Source organism: Oryctolagus cuniculus, chromosome 6 (assembly GCF_051225735.1).
Source record: "Oryctolagus cuniculus isolate XC-2025 breed Fujian yellow rabbit chromosome 6, ASM5122573v1, whole genome shotgun sequence".
Classification (NCBI taxonomy): Eukaryota; Metazoa; Chordata; class Mammalia; order Lagomorpha; family Leporidae; genus Oryctolagus; species Oryctolagus cuniculus.
This window is the reverse complement of record NC_142872.1, coordinates 110,131,603-110,145,632: the sequence shown is the minus strand read 5'-3', so window position 1 is coordinate 110,145,632 and position 14,030 is coordinate 110,131,603. Positions and strand designations below refer to the sequence as shown.

General features: G+C 39.6%; 1 protein-coding gene across 7 annotated transcripts in view; it reads right to left on the bottom strand.

The window, feature by feature from the left end:
- The window catches only part of RALYL (RALY RNA binding protein like), an 837,272-nt gene extending 823,487 nt beyond the window's left edge, over nucleotides 1-13,785 (bottom strand). For 2 of the 7 annotated variants that reach the window (XM_089335473.1, XM_017341418.4), the window contains exons 1-2: nucleotides 13,228-13,364; nucleotides 12,369-12,461 (exon numbers count right to left, since the gene is read on the bottom strand). Coding sequence is in view for 3 of the 7 variants with exons in the window: in XM_089335475.1 (XP_089191601.1) it covers nucleotides 11,775-11,790 (16 nt within the window). In the remaining 4 variants the exon portion in view is untranslated. Of the gene's footprint in view, nucleotides 1-11,774; nucleotides 11,985-12,030; nucleotides 12,221-12,368; nucleotides 12,462-13,227 lie in introns of those variants that run through there. The other 5 variants (XM_017341419.4, XM_051844591.3, XM_089335475.1 and 2 more) reach the window with 5 other exon arrangements.
- Between the last annotated feature and the right edge of the window lie 245 nt (nucleotides 13,786-14,030).

Here is a 14,030-nt window from a genome sequence, read left to right as displayed (position 1 = left end):
AAAACCAAATTAAGTAAAAGTACCTATGTTGTTCCTAAAGAACGATAATATCAAGATAAATTTAATAGCTCTGAAATCAACTGACCATATTTTAGGATCCCTTTTTGACCAAAAATAAATGAACTTTAATGGCTTTCAATTTAGATTCTTAATAAAAATTGAAAACTAAAATTCAAACAAGCATACAGTATTTTTTAAAATCTATCTTGTTTAATCTCTGATAAGGACTATCATATCAAAAAGAGCTTAATGGAGCCGGCACTGTTGCGTAGTAGGTAAAGCCGCTGCCTGCAGTGCCGGCATCTCATATGGGTGTCGGTTCCTGTCTTGGCTGCTCCACTCCTGATCCAGCTCTCTGCGATGGCCTGAGAAAACAGTAGAAGATCGCCCAAGTCCTTGTGCCTCTGTGCGAGACCCGGAAGAAGCTCCTGGCTCCTGACTTCAGATCGGCGCAGCTCTGGCCATTGTGGCCAACTGGGGAGTGAACCATTGGTTGGAAGACCTCTCTCTCTATTCCTCTCTTTCTCTCTCTGTGTAACTCTTTCAAATAAATAAATAAATCTTTAAAAAAAAAAAAAAAGAGCTTTAAAAGATGATATAGTCCTGAGACTTTCTGGAACTCTCAGATCTGCACTGGATAACGCAATAAGCATATGAGTTCTGTAAGTGTGGCTAGTTCTGTGCTATGGGAATAAAATGCAACATATTTCAAAGACTTAGTACAAAAAAATTTAGTGTATGTTTAAAATAATTTTATATTGAGTCGAGGTTAACATAATATTTTGAAACAACTTGGTTCCATAAAATACATTATAAAATTAATTCCATCTGTTTCACTTTACTTTTTTAAATTATGTTCTTAAACTTATGTATGTGGAGGTTAGGCATTTGGCACAGCAGTTAAGTTGTTACTTAAAATGTCCATGTTCCTTATCAGATTACCTGGGTTCCAGTTCTGGCTTGGTTACCAATTCCAGATTTCTGCTAATGCTCATCTTGAGAGGCAGCAGATGATGGCTCAAGTACTTGGGCCCTGCCACTCATGTGGGAGATGTGGAGGTGTTCAGGGATCCTGACTCTAACCTGGCCCAGACCTCATTGTTTTGGACATTTGGCATTTGGGGAGTGAATGCGTGGATGAGAGATCTCTTTTAGACACACACACACACTCTCTTTCTCTCTCTCTCTCTCATCTAAAAGGAAAATACATATTTTCTTTTTTTAACCTAGAAACATTTTATTTAAGAGGTATACAAACTTCAAGCAGTTCATAAATACAAATTTAGAAGCACAGTGATTAAAATAATTTACACTGTCTGCTCTCTTGACTTGCATTATCATTCCATTTGGCAGTGCTCATCCACAGAATGTTTTGTCTTGCTCGGGCCCCTGAACCCGCATGGGAGACCAGGAGGAAGCTCCTGGCTCCTGGCTTTGGATCAGTGCAGCTCCGGCCATTGCGGTCATTTGGGGAGTGAACCAACGGAAGTGGAAGGAAGACCTTTCTCTCTGTCTCTCTCACTGTTTGTAACTCTGTCAAATAAATAAATTAAAAAAAATGTTTTCATACTATTAGTTCAATAATATTATGCAAACTGTTAGTACAACTGTATTGTTAGCTATTTACAGCACAAAAGCATAGTTATTTATGAATTCATTTTATACACTTGATAGTACTTAAGGTTTTCTAATAAGATATTTTTATTTGAAATTTGAACCATCTCAATGTATTACAAATAAAAATTTATAATCCCAAACACAAGACTAAATTTTGAAGCATAAAATGTGTATGAATTCAAAGTCCAAGACTCATATAATTATGCATATTTACTCTGACCCCATTTTATTTCCCTCAAATTTTCTTTTTTTTTTTTTTTTAAGATTTATTTATTTATTTGAAAGTCAGAGTCACACAGAGAGAGGAGAGGCAGAGAGAGAGAGAGAGAGAGAGAGAGGTCTTCCATCCGCTGGTTCACTCCCCAGCTGGCCGCAACGGCCAGAGCTGCACAGATACAAAGCCAGGAGCCAGGAGCCTCCTCCAGGTCCTCACGTGGTTGCAGGGGCCCGAGGACCTGGGCCATCCTCCACCGCTATCCAGGTCATAGCAGAGAGCTGGATCAGAAGGGCAGCCGGGACCAGAACCGGCGCCCACACGGGACGCTGATGCCTCAGGCCAGGGCGCCAGCCCACTGTGCCACAGCGCCAGCCCCAAATTTTCTTTTCACCTCCAAATATTCCTTCTAGATTGCTCACACTTAATATTTTTTGTTGTCATTGTTCCTCTCTGTTAGGCCCTCTTTTCTTCCTATGCATCTCCCCTATAAGTTTTCATATGTTCCCTCATTTGTTAGCCCCACATGCAAAGCCAACCAAGACATGGAAAGGAGAAAGAGGTATAGCATTAAAATTTGTCAAGTACTTAAATATTCCAAAGAACAACAATCATTTATACTTTTGCTCATTCCCATAACTGTATGCACTGTCACTTTTCCTATGTACCATTTCCTTCCCCAGATGCATTGCTAATTCATGAAGGTTGCATCCAGTGCCTTTTATTTGGTTTCTGACCTTTTAAAAAAAAAATCTCTGAAAACACAGTGACAAATGGGTTCCTAATAGACACAAGCTGACTAAACAAACACAAGTTCAAGAATCACTGTGTTCCTAAAATTGTGACGTGCATGAAGTTTATATTCCTTAAATAAAAGATTTCTGAAGAAAAAATAAAATAAAGTATTAGCAAATAGGAAAAAAAATCTTACCCATTGTGTCCATGAGCAGACCATTTTGGAAGCTTCTGAAAAGACAGACTAGAATCAGAAACTATAGTCTTCCCTACGGGGAGCTAATGTGAGGGCATTAATTATGTGGCTGTGTCATTTTATTAAACAAATGTCACTGACCTATTGATGTACAAATCAAGGCATCTCCTTTTCTCCAACTTTTAAACCGAGCAAAATGGTCTGCATCCAAGTTGTGGTGCCAACAATTCCTGAGTTCAGGTATTTACTCAGCCATTTAATGGCACTGAGACATTTGACAAGTCACCTGTCTGATCCTCAATTTTCTCCCAGACATCATTATCTAGGAAAATAACATATTCTCACAAGGCGGCATAAAAATGAGGCTCAATATTACTAAGCACTCAGATGTCAGACTAGTCTAGAATGGGTGATCTATAAATGGAATGAGAAGTGGCAGCAGCAGCAATAGTCAAAGCTCCTGCCTTTCTATCTGCTATCTGGACTTCTAATGAAAAGAAATTTGTGCAGCAATACAAAACGTATTGATAAGTAGTCTATTATCTTATTTTCAATCTGAGTCACTTATTATATTTAGAAGTAATTCATTACAGTATTCCATATTAGTTGCCTTGGTTCCAATCCATGAATTCCTTATAAAGGATTGCATTGCCATATCCAAGCAGAATTTATTTCTAGACCACCTGAAAATTCTACTCAAAATCAAGCAAGAATAATACATCATTACATATCTATAGCTCTCTTCATAATGTTCCAAAGAAAGGACCTAACAGTAGCACTGATCTTCTTAAGACTAGGCCACATCTCTTATTTCTTCCATGCAGAACACCCACTTCACGGATTTATTTCCTTAAGATTTAATACAACTGGTTCTTTCCTTCCATTTTTCTGTAAGTTGGAAGGTAAATCCAGACAGGTTTGGTAGACTCGGGTTAAACATTCTAGCAACAACATTTCACAAATGGTATTGTGCGTACCTAGCAGCATTTCACAAATGGACTTCCATGGCATTATAATCAGGAGGTTCATGACATCACATTGTGTTGCAGGTTTGATCATTCAATTAATTAAGATGACTACAAGATGCAATAAAGAAGTAATACTTGAACACCATGAAAACACACTGTGTCTCAAAGTACTTTCCTAAATTTATTTATTTTCCTTTTATTTGAAAGGTACGGTGGGGGGGGGGGGGAGAGACAGAGAGAGAGAGAGCGCGCTCCAAATGCTCACAATATGCAGGCATGGGCCAGGCTGAAGTTAGGGGCCTGGAACTCAACCTTCATCTCCCATGTGGATGGCAGAGACCCAACTACTTGAGCCATCAACTGCTTCCTCATGGGGGCATACCAGCAGGAAGCTGGACCTGAAACACTGGAACCAGGCACTTCAATACGCTATATGGACATCCCAAGTGGCATCTTAATCCTGGCACTAAATTCCTAGGGTTTTAATTTTTATGACTGATGCTTTTATCACTCTTTGATGATCCTTGCCTGATTCATTTATTTCACTGGCAATTACCAACAACAATTTTCTAATCCTAGAAATTTATTACATTTAACTCATATTATTTTGTGAAGTGCTGTCTCTCATGAACTAATGCAAATTCATCCCAAAAGGTAGTTTTACCATATAATTCTTTCAATTATTTATTGTATTGTCTGATTTTTTTCTTTTTTATTTACAGTATCACTGTGGACTCAGGGATTGTAGTTTATTCAATGCTTTACAGTAGGTTACAGTCTCTCTCAATTTTAAACTGATTCAGATTTGCCAGCTGGCATACCCTTGATGTTGGCTCCTGTTTACACTCAAGCAGCCTCATTTGAGTGTTTCCTTTTTTCATGTTTTAATTTTTTAAAATTTTAATTAGTTTTTTAACTAATGCATGTGCTTTGTAGATACAATTCTAAGAGCATAATGATATTCTCCCCCCCCCCCCCCACTTCTCTCTCTCCTACCTTCCCTTCTTTCTCCCTTACTTTCTGGCACAGTGAAATATCCCACGCGCATCATGCATTTTTTCTGACCAAATCTAGAATCAGCCAAATCTAAAGCATTCTGGTCCCACTGAGTGAGGAATGATATACAGATACCATGATTTCTGTACTAGGTATGTTCATTACAGTGTGACAGACATTGTTTTGAAAATTTTTCCATGGACAGGACTAGCAAATATATTTGTTTGCAAAAAAGTTATTATCTTTTAATATCTGACAGATTGAACTACTGTGTTTTCTTTCTAGGAATATCTGGGATATTCATACTTTTAAAATTTTTCTACATGTAATTTAAATTATGTAGTTCCAAAAAAAACTTTCTACTGATCTTCCTATTGGTATTGTGTAATTTATACATGTGCACACACACACACACACACACACCAGGGGATGTATACAGTTTTGGGAACATCAGACTGGTTTATGATGCTGTCATATCACATCTGGAATCATAGATCACTTTTTCCTTTCCTCAAGTCAAACATATTTCATTTGTTGAGTTTCTTCTTAACATTAAAGGATTGTAATCACAGATTCAAAGGTCTGTTTGTCAGGACTCACCCTTCTTTATTCCTATACAGTATTAGCTCTGTGGAACACTTCTTTTTATTTGCACACACACACACACACACACACACACAATGTTCCTGAGCTTCAGTGTCTCTCAATGCTGTTAGCTGTATTTCTGCATTTTATCATTCTTTTTTATCCACTCAGAAAAATAGATATTTTCCAAGTTTCTGCACTAGGAAGACATACCCCCTTCTGGAGTTTCAATGTAGATGATTTCATAATATCTCCTTTCTAGCTTTGACTGTGTTTCCTGGCTTCAGACCTCAATTTCAATTACACATTTGTCATTTCATCCAGAAGTCAATGACAGAACTTCGAATTAGTGATCATTACAAAACTCAAACATTCTCTGAATTCAGCAAAATCAGACTCTCCTCTAGATACTATTTTCTATTGCTTTGCTTGGTACTGCTAGTTTTCAAAATATCCAAATTCCAAAATTAGATGGCAGCTTTTAATCCTTGCCCTCTAAACCCACAGATTTTGTGGACTTGTAGACTGACCACCAAATCTCTTTGAAATACATTTCAGTTTTACTCAATCACACTGCTTTTATTCGAGTGTAGGTTTCCCCTTATTTATTGAAAATAGTCACTTTTCAAGTTCTAATAAAACTATTTAATAATGGAAGACTTTTTTTGCACTTTTGAAGAGGCAATTAAATAGTATCTTAAAATATCCTGCAGTTATGTTTTATGTTATTAACAAACAGATAAAATGAGCTTGAAAAAACATCATGTCATGTCCAAGGCTGCAACAGTGAAATTCTGAGGTGGAGATGATATTAATGGTGTGATGTTGGCAGACAGAGGAGACACCTATATTTATAGACTCTCTGTGTTATGAAAGAATTAGCCATTTGGTTTTCCTTGTGCAAAAACTAATTTTACACGATTTGTTTAAAAACCTTCAAGAGTAGAAATTGCATTTTGCACACAATGAATACTGAATACTGTTCCAAAGGCCTCTACAAAGCCACTGTAGAGAGAAAGAACAATCTATTTTCTCTGATCCACAGAACATCAAGACTAATTCAAAAACAATGCACTGGGCTCTATGCAGAAAACTCAAAGTCCTAGAAAGACAGTGTGTTCATTCGAAGGTTCTTTCAGGACTAACAATCTCTACATAAGTCATAGTATTCTCTGTTAAGCATGGCCAGAGAACTCGCCACGGAAAATCTGCCAAGCTACAGTCATTTTAAATCATGTATCAAGAACAAATATATAGAAGTTGTTCTGTATCAGGGAAAACAAACCAAAAAATCATCTCCACAAATGAAGCATCCTGGTACAAAGGGAGAGACATGAGGTGTCAATTCAGATCCCACCAGCCACTTGCTCCATCATCAACAGTACAGCTCTGAGCAAGGTAAGCATCACTACAAGTCTCAGGTTTCTCCCAGATGTAAAATGATGTTACCAACCTGCGGCAGAGAAGAACAAATGGAAGTGCATTCATCTGGCACATCCATAAATGTTAGTCCTTTTCTCTCCCTTTCTGGATTGAATGAAAAAATACTTTCCCTACTCCCACTTCTTAACAATTCCAGACTGATTGCAAATATGTGTCTCCTGTTATAACGTAGCATACGGCTATGGAAATGTGTATAAACATCTTCTCTAAACGTACAGATGACATATAAATTCAATTAATTTCCACTGTTAAATCTGGGGAAAAGTCACCTGTATTATTTTAAACCAAGTCAAAATAGTATTGATGAGCTACATGGAATTTTACCAAACGTATTTATACTCATAAAATTTTAAGTTTTTCATTAATGAAGGTGCAGTGTCTCATTCCACTTCATATTTCAGAAAAGCAGGATGGGATTCCTACATTCTCCTTCACGATTCTCTTCTGCACTTAAATGGATCCTCAACCCAAGAACTAACCCTTGCAGTCTTGCCCCAGCTGAGGAATCTCTAAGAACAGCCAAGAAGATATGTATGTCACACGCTAGCAAGTTCTCCCACTGCCATCTCTGTGGCTATAAATGGGTGGGAAAAGAGATATCAACATACCCCCTCAGGAAAACTGAGCAGACAAAAAAAAAAAAAAAAAGGCAAGCTAATGAGAAACAAATAAAAACCTTTCTAAATGGGTAGAAGAATTAGAAAGAAAAAAAGCACAACTAAATTTAATACCTAACATAAGTGTAACAAAAGAAAGGACAAAAAAAAAAAGATTCCTAAATATGTTCTTGAAAATTTAAAAGTTTTAAGAATAAACAAAATTACTAAAAGTTGGCAAAATCTAGGTGAGATCTAAGTATTATGCAGTTCAATATTTAACAATAAAAGGGAGGATTATGGCAAACATTAAATTTATACAACACTTTCTTTTTTTTTTTTTTTTTTTTTTTTGACAGGCAGAGTGGACAGTGAGAGAGAGAGAGACAGAGAGAGAAAGGTCTTCCTTTTGCCGTTGGTTCACCCTCCAATGGCCGCCGCTGCAGCCGGCGCACCGCGCTGATCCGATGGCAGGAGCCAGGAGCCAGGTGCTTTTCCTGGTCTCCCATGGGGTGCAGGGCCCAAGCACCTGGGCCATCCTCCACTGCACTCCCTGGCCATAGCAGAGAGCTGGCCTGGAAGAGGGGCAACCGGGACAGAATCCGGCACCCCGACCGGGACTAGAACCCGGCGCCGCAAGGTGGAGGATTAGCCTATTGAGCTACGGCGCCGGCTATACAACACTTTCAAAGGTAAACTCAGCTTTTGGTACACTCAGAAACCACCTACTACTTACATTATATTTAATAATTGTTCTCAAAATCACAGTGCAATAAAAATAAGTGTTCTCACTGACACAAATGTGAAAGTTCACATTGTCACAATACTACTGAAAAGAAATGTATTAAAACAAATTATCTCACCGAATTTTGAAAACAGGATTTTAAAGGCAATTGTACAAATCACTAAAAATAGCAAAAATAATGATATAACCAGTGAATAACAATGCAGTTCAGTGAGGACTTTTTTAAAAAATAAGCTTTTATTTACTTTCAGGAGAACCATAAATAGTTTGAAGAATTAAATTTATCAACTCAGTTTCTCAAAGCACAGCACAGTTTTTTTAATGGTAATGTGATAAAAGAAGGGAAGAAACAACTATTTTTTAAAAGTCACAGCTAATCACTAGTTTAAGTTTTCAAAAATCCAATAGCAGGATAAATTAAATCCTAAATAAACTACTTTCCACAATTTTTCTTATTATGCAAATGACTCTAAATATTCACTTAACTTCGTTTCTGTCTTCATAATGGAGGACTTGCATTGTAGAGTTTTATCTTATTGGATGCACTGTGTAATTAGTTGCTTATAATGTTAGCAAACAGTACACAAAGCATGACCATACCCTTACTAGAAGCTTTTAGAAATGTAACACACATACTTATTACTGGTATTTTCATAGACTTCTTATTGGCTTATTAAACATAACGATTTTATTTTAGAAATAGCTATCTAAATAGCACTCCTTTTAACTAGGAATAGCTATAATTTTGGTATATAAAGCTATTTTATTTCCTTGTTTTTATACTCTGGAGGCATCATTTATACAGTTATAGTAACTCTTCTAACCACTAGACTTTCATAAAAATTAAATAAAATAAATTGGCTATAAGTTTTTAAAAGGTAATCTATCTTTTGTAGTTAAGAATATGAAAGATTGTCTTTGAAAATGTGTGTTTAGACTCTCTTGCCTTTATGTATTACATCATCAAAGTATGGCTACTGGATATGCACTAAGTAAAGCGTTACAATGCTTCATGATCACTTATGACCACATAAATTTTAAGAAACAACTGTTAATCATTAATGATGAAAATTTATTCATTTAAATATTCTTGGACAGATCACACAACCAAGACATAGGTCCAACTAGGACTTCCATTCTGTACAACATTCAAGACTGGGAAGAGCAAGTGCTCAGCTTATTCATTAGGAGGTTTCCATTTCATACCAGAATGTCTGTGTTTGATTTCTGGCCCCAGCTCCTGACTCCAGCTGCTTGCTAATGCAAACCATTGGAGGCAGCAGTGATGACTCAAATAATTGGGTTTCTGCTATGCATGTGACTGATGTGGATTGAATTCACAGCTCCTGGCTTTTGCTCAGCCCAGCCCTGCCATAGCAAGTACACAGTGAGTGAACCAGCAGATAAGAGTTTTCTGTCCATCTTTCTGTGTGTCTATTTCTTTGCTTCTCAAATAAAAGACTGAGACATAAACCAAACAACTAATTAAAAAATCTAGGATTTTTAGCAATTCACCTTTTAGTATATCACAGAAAAGCTCTAAGAAATTTAACAGGTTGTGTTGAGTTTTGATGAGCAATTTAGATAGAAAATGTCTGAGGTTAGTTAGCGATCTAATAAACAATTTGTCTTCTTTCCCTCACCACCCACCCCCTCACCTGGGAAACCCTCTCTGTCTGCAAAATAAATCAGATTTTTATTTTCTCTCAGTAAACAGATAAAAAACATTTCCATGATTACATTGATCAGGCTGGAGTGAGCTGCTCCATAAAAGAACATTTTTTTCCCTAAGAAACCAGTAGGCGGTGCTAACTCTAGGATATTATCTCCAACTATTTTAAACCCCGAAACTCATAAAACAGGTAGCCAGTATAAACAGTTGTAGAATTCCAATATAATTTATGGATAATGAAATGTGAAAAGCAAATATGAATGCCATAGTTACAAATTTAATGTAAATATGTTTATACAGAAAATAAAAAAATAATTGCAAACTTGAGATGAACAAGAGTTCTCTGCATGATTTTCATTTACAGAGTTTGAAGTGCAACTACCTCTCTGTTGCCATATTAAAATCACATGAATGTCTTATTTGGTAACATTATAATTTAAATCTTATTTGGAAACATCCTACAGTAAGCTAGAGCTTTGCTCAAACTTAAGATACAAACTGCCCTGACCTTAGAGCAGCAACTGTTTCTCTTAATTAAAATTCAGGTTTGAGCACACTCAAGTTATTTCTTTCTTGCTTGTTCTGTCTTTTAAAAGAACAAAATGACTTACAATACACACAACCTACGAAAACATTATACACAAAAATTAGCTTGCATTTTCAAATATATGAGCATTTCTACTTATACACATCATTAACGTTTTTAAAAACACATACTATGGCAAATAGCTTTCTAAAATGTTTTATGTTTAACCATTTGAAAGAGTAGGTGAGCTCTTAGCCATGAGTTCTCTAAACAAAACAAGAAAACTCAAATTTAAGGCTTCCTAACATAATACTGGCCTCAGATCTTGAACTAAGCATTTCAAGATATCAAGTGACCAAAATGACCACAGAAAGTATATTAACTATCTTCCTTCTATAAATGCAACAGGACTTCCTTTACATAGAAAAGCTACCTTGCATACAAAAATAACTCACATATCATGCAACTTTCAAAGACCTCGGAGACACCTGAGTACAGTGTGAATTAAAAACAACACATTTTCTAGAAATGAAAATAAATTTAAATTATCTCCAGATCAATGACCTTTTGCACTCCTTACTCCATCACAAAGAGTAAAATATAAGGTGGAAACTTTTCATTCCACAAATTGAAGTTAGAGGCTCAGTGAAATATTTTCTTGCAAAAAGCACAATGCTGTTAACCATTTGGTTATGGGCCCTTGTGAATGCTGGCGTTAGTTTTAACTTCTGTAGATAATCTGTAAGAAAATTTAACCCAAGCAGTAAAAAAGTTATTTAATTCTCTTTATGCTTTTTATAAGAATTCGAAAATATAGACAGGATATGTTTAAGGCTGAACTTTTCATTTGGGGGCTGAGAGGGAGAAAAATTAGAGCGTCAAAGGAAATTCATTTAAATAATAGTTCCTCTCCCGATTTTCAGATTTAAAGTATGACTTTACTAACCATATCCTGACTGTAAATTTTTCAGCAGATTCTGTCGCTGTGTTAAACACAGAAAAGGCATTTCATTGCCAACTGGTACATCTCTGAAAAGTAGCGCTAGACCATAATGAAACCATGTGACAGGACAATCACAAAATATCAGAAAACACGTCCAACACGGAGTCCTTCAAAGCTGCCAACACACCGAAATGGATCACCACCATGGTCAACTTCTCACCCCCACCCTGTTCCCGGTTCTCAGGGGAAACCTTAACAGTTAGGTTAGGGTTTTGACAAGGGGAAAATACTGTTTCTTTACAACTTAAATCAAAGGCGATCTTGTATGTTGGGGTGCAGTCTCATTCACGTAAACGAACAGTTTCGCCCTCAATATTAAACCCAAGTGGCCATGCTTTAAGAGAGTATTTCCCCATCTCCTGAAGACGCCAGCAAGCCCTTAAAACCAACGCCACACAACAGGGAAAGAAAGGCTGCACCAGAACCGCTAAGAAAGCAAAGCCCTAGGAAACAGCAAACCAGGCTGGGAAAGACCTACTGCGTTGTTTACTCATCGCGAAGAGGAGGAGCAGGAGTTGAGCAGGCGGGGACTGGTGCCATCCTCCAGGCTCCGGCGACGTCTGGAGCTCCGGCCCGCGTGGCCAGGAGCCAGCCGCGCCCCCGCCCCGGACCCGGCAGCCCCTCCCCAGCAGCCGGGCGCTCTAAGGAGTCGGCCCGGCCCGCTCGACGGCCACCGGCGCCGCACACGCGGCCCTGGCCCCTGCCGCTCCGCAAGTGGCCCTCGGAGAACTTACAGGGCCCGCGGGCCACCGCGTTCCGGGCCGGCACCGCCCGTGGCGCCCACGCCTCCCGCCGCGGAGACGACCTAGGCGCAACCAGACAGGGGACTGTGTTTTGCGCACATCCAACAACAACAACAACAAAAAAGAGGATCCCGAGGCGGGGAAAGGACTTTGGTGCTCCCTGGCTCCCGGTGCGGATTTCCCCAGCACAGGCACAGGCTCGGCCGCTGCCCGGAGACGCGCGCGTACACACACACACACACACACACACATACACACTCGAACATTTCTTTGCCAGGACCAGCGTTGCCATTGCACACCCGGGAAACGCCTCCAAGGGGACGAAGTACCTGCTCTCTGCAAGCTGCTCAGCTGTTCACTTCATCCTCCGTTGACAAGGAAACCAAACCGCACTTCATTTTTTTTTCCAGAAAAACCTTCCACTGCCATCATTTGAAAATTGATTTACGGAGAGGGGAGGGGGAGGAAGAAGGGATAATATAGATATAGATATCAGGATATCTATCTTCAAATTATCTCGGATTTCTTTTTTAAAAAAAAGTGAAATATGCAAAAGTCATAGTTAATTTAAAGGAGGAAAAAAGTGTTTTGTTTAAAAATGATCCCGATAACCAGCTGCAAGAAAAGTTTCACGTTATCAATGGGTATCAAAAGCAGGAGGGAAAAAAAACGAATGTGTTCTCACCGGCTTCCAAAAAGGGCACAAAAATATAAAATTAATGTATTTGCCCACTGGTTTGCAGCAGTAGTGCAAGCCCACAAACTTGTCAACACTGCCGTAAAATCCCACCTCTACAAAAATGTTATCAGAAAAAGAGTATGCCAAAAAAGAGTTAGAAACATGCTTTTCTCATTTTTTTTTTACAAAGGGGAAAAAATAGGCACCATACTTCACATTGCTTTTTTCCATAAAACCAGTTGCATTTCGTGCTGGACTTGGGAGTCGCTCCCGGCGGGCACGGTCGCCGCGGACTCCCAGCGCCTTGTCTACAGACCGATCGCATGCTAGAAAAACTTGGATTCAGGAAAAGGCTCAAAACCATGCTCCTCCAGCTTTCCCAAATAGAAACAATAATCAAAGAAGTGGAAAAAAAAGAAGAAAAAAAACAAAAACAAAAACCCAAAAAAAAAGAGGGACAAAAAAAAAAAAAAAGAATAGGACAAGAATGCCACTGAGAAGGTACTCACCGAGCGGGAGTAAAATGTTGGAATAAAAATGAGATTTAGTATAAAATACAGTATGGCGGTGGAAGAAGGAATGAAGCGCGTTTTTTTCTCTCAGTCTCTGCCTCAGGCACTGACACGTGACTCGGAGCCAGGCTGACTTGCAGGCAGCGCGGAAGGACCGGGGCCGCGAGGGGGGAAGCCCCACGGAGCCCAACTCCGGCTGGCGAGGCGGCGGCGACTGCGAGCGGCGGCGGCGGCGGCGGCTCACGGTGTGAGCCCGGACGAGCAGGTGCCCCTCACGCTGAGGCTGAGCACACGCACACGCACACGCAAGACGGGCAGGGCGCCGGCGAGAGGGGGAGCGGAGCGGGGCTGGGCCGGAGGCGCGCAGCTGCCGCCGCCTCTGCCGCTGCCGCGGCGGCCGCTGTAGCTGCTGCTGCTGCTGCTGCTGCTGCTCCCGTATCCGACTCGGGGACGGGGTCCTGGGGGCCGCTCCGGGTGGGCAGAAGCAGGGGTGCTGATCCAAAGCCCGAGGGCAGGTGCACAACTTGCTGCTCAGCTCAAAGTTGTTGCTTGCCACTTCTTTATGTAGTCACCTATTTTTCATCTCAGGGTAGTTACCTGGGGGAGCGATCCCACCCCCTTCTCTCTCGAAGTTTCACTATTCAAGCTCTGCTGAGCTCCTCTTGTATTTTTTTTCCCTTCCTGGTCACCCCTTTCCCGTGTCTCCTGAGCTGTCTTTGCCTCTCTTGTTCTTCCTTCCCCCCTCTCTCCCCTACATCTGTGTCCAACCCCCCTCCTTGATTCTCAAGGAATCTGGCTCA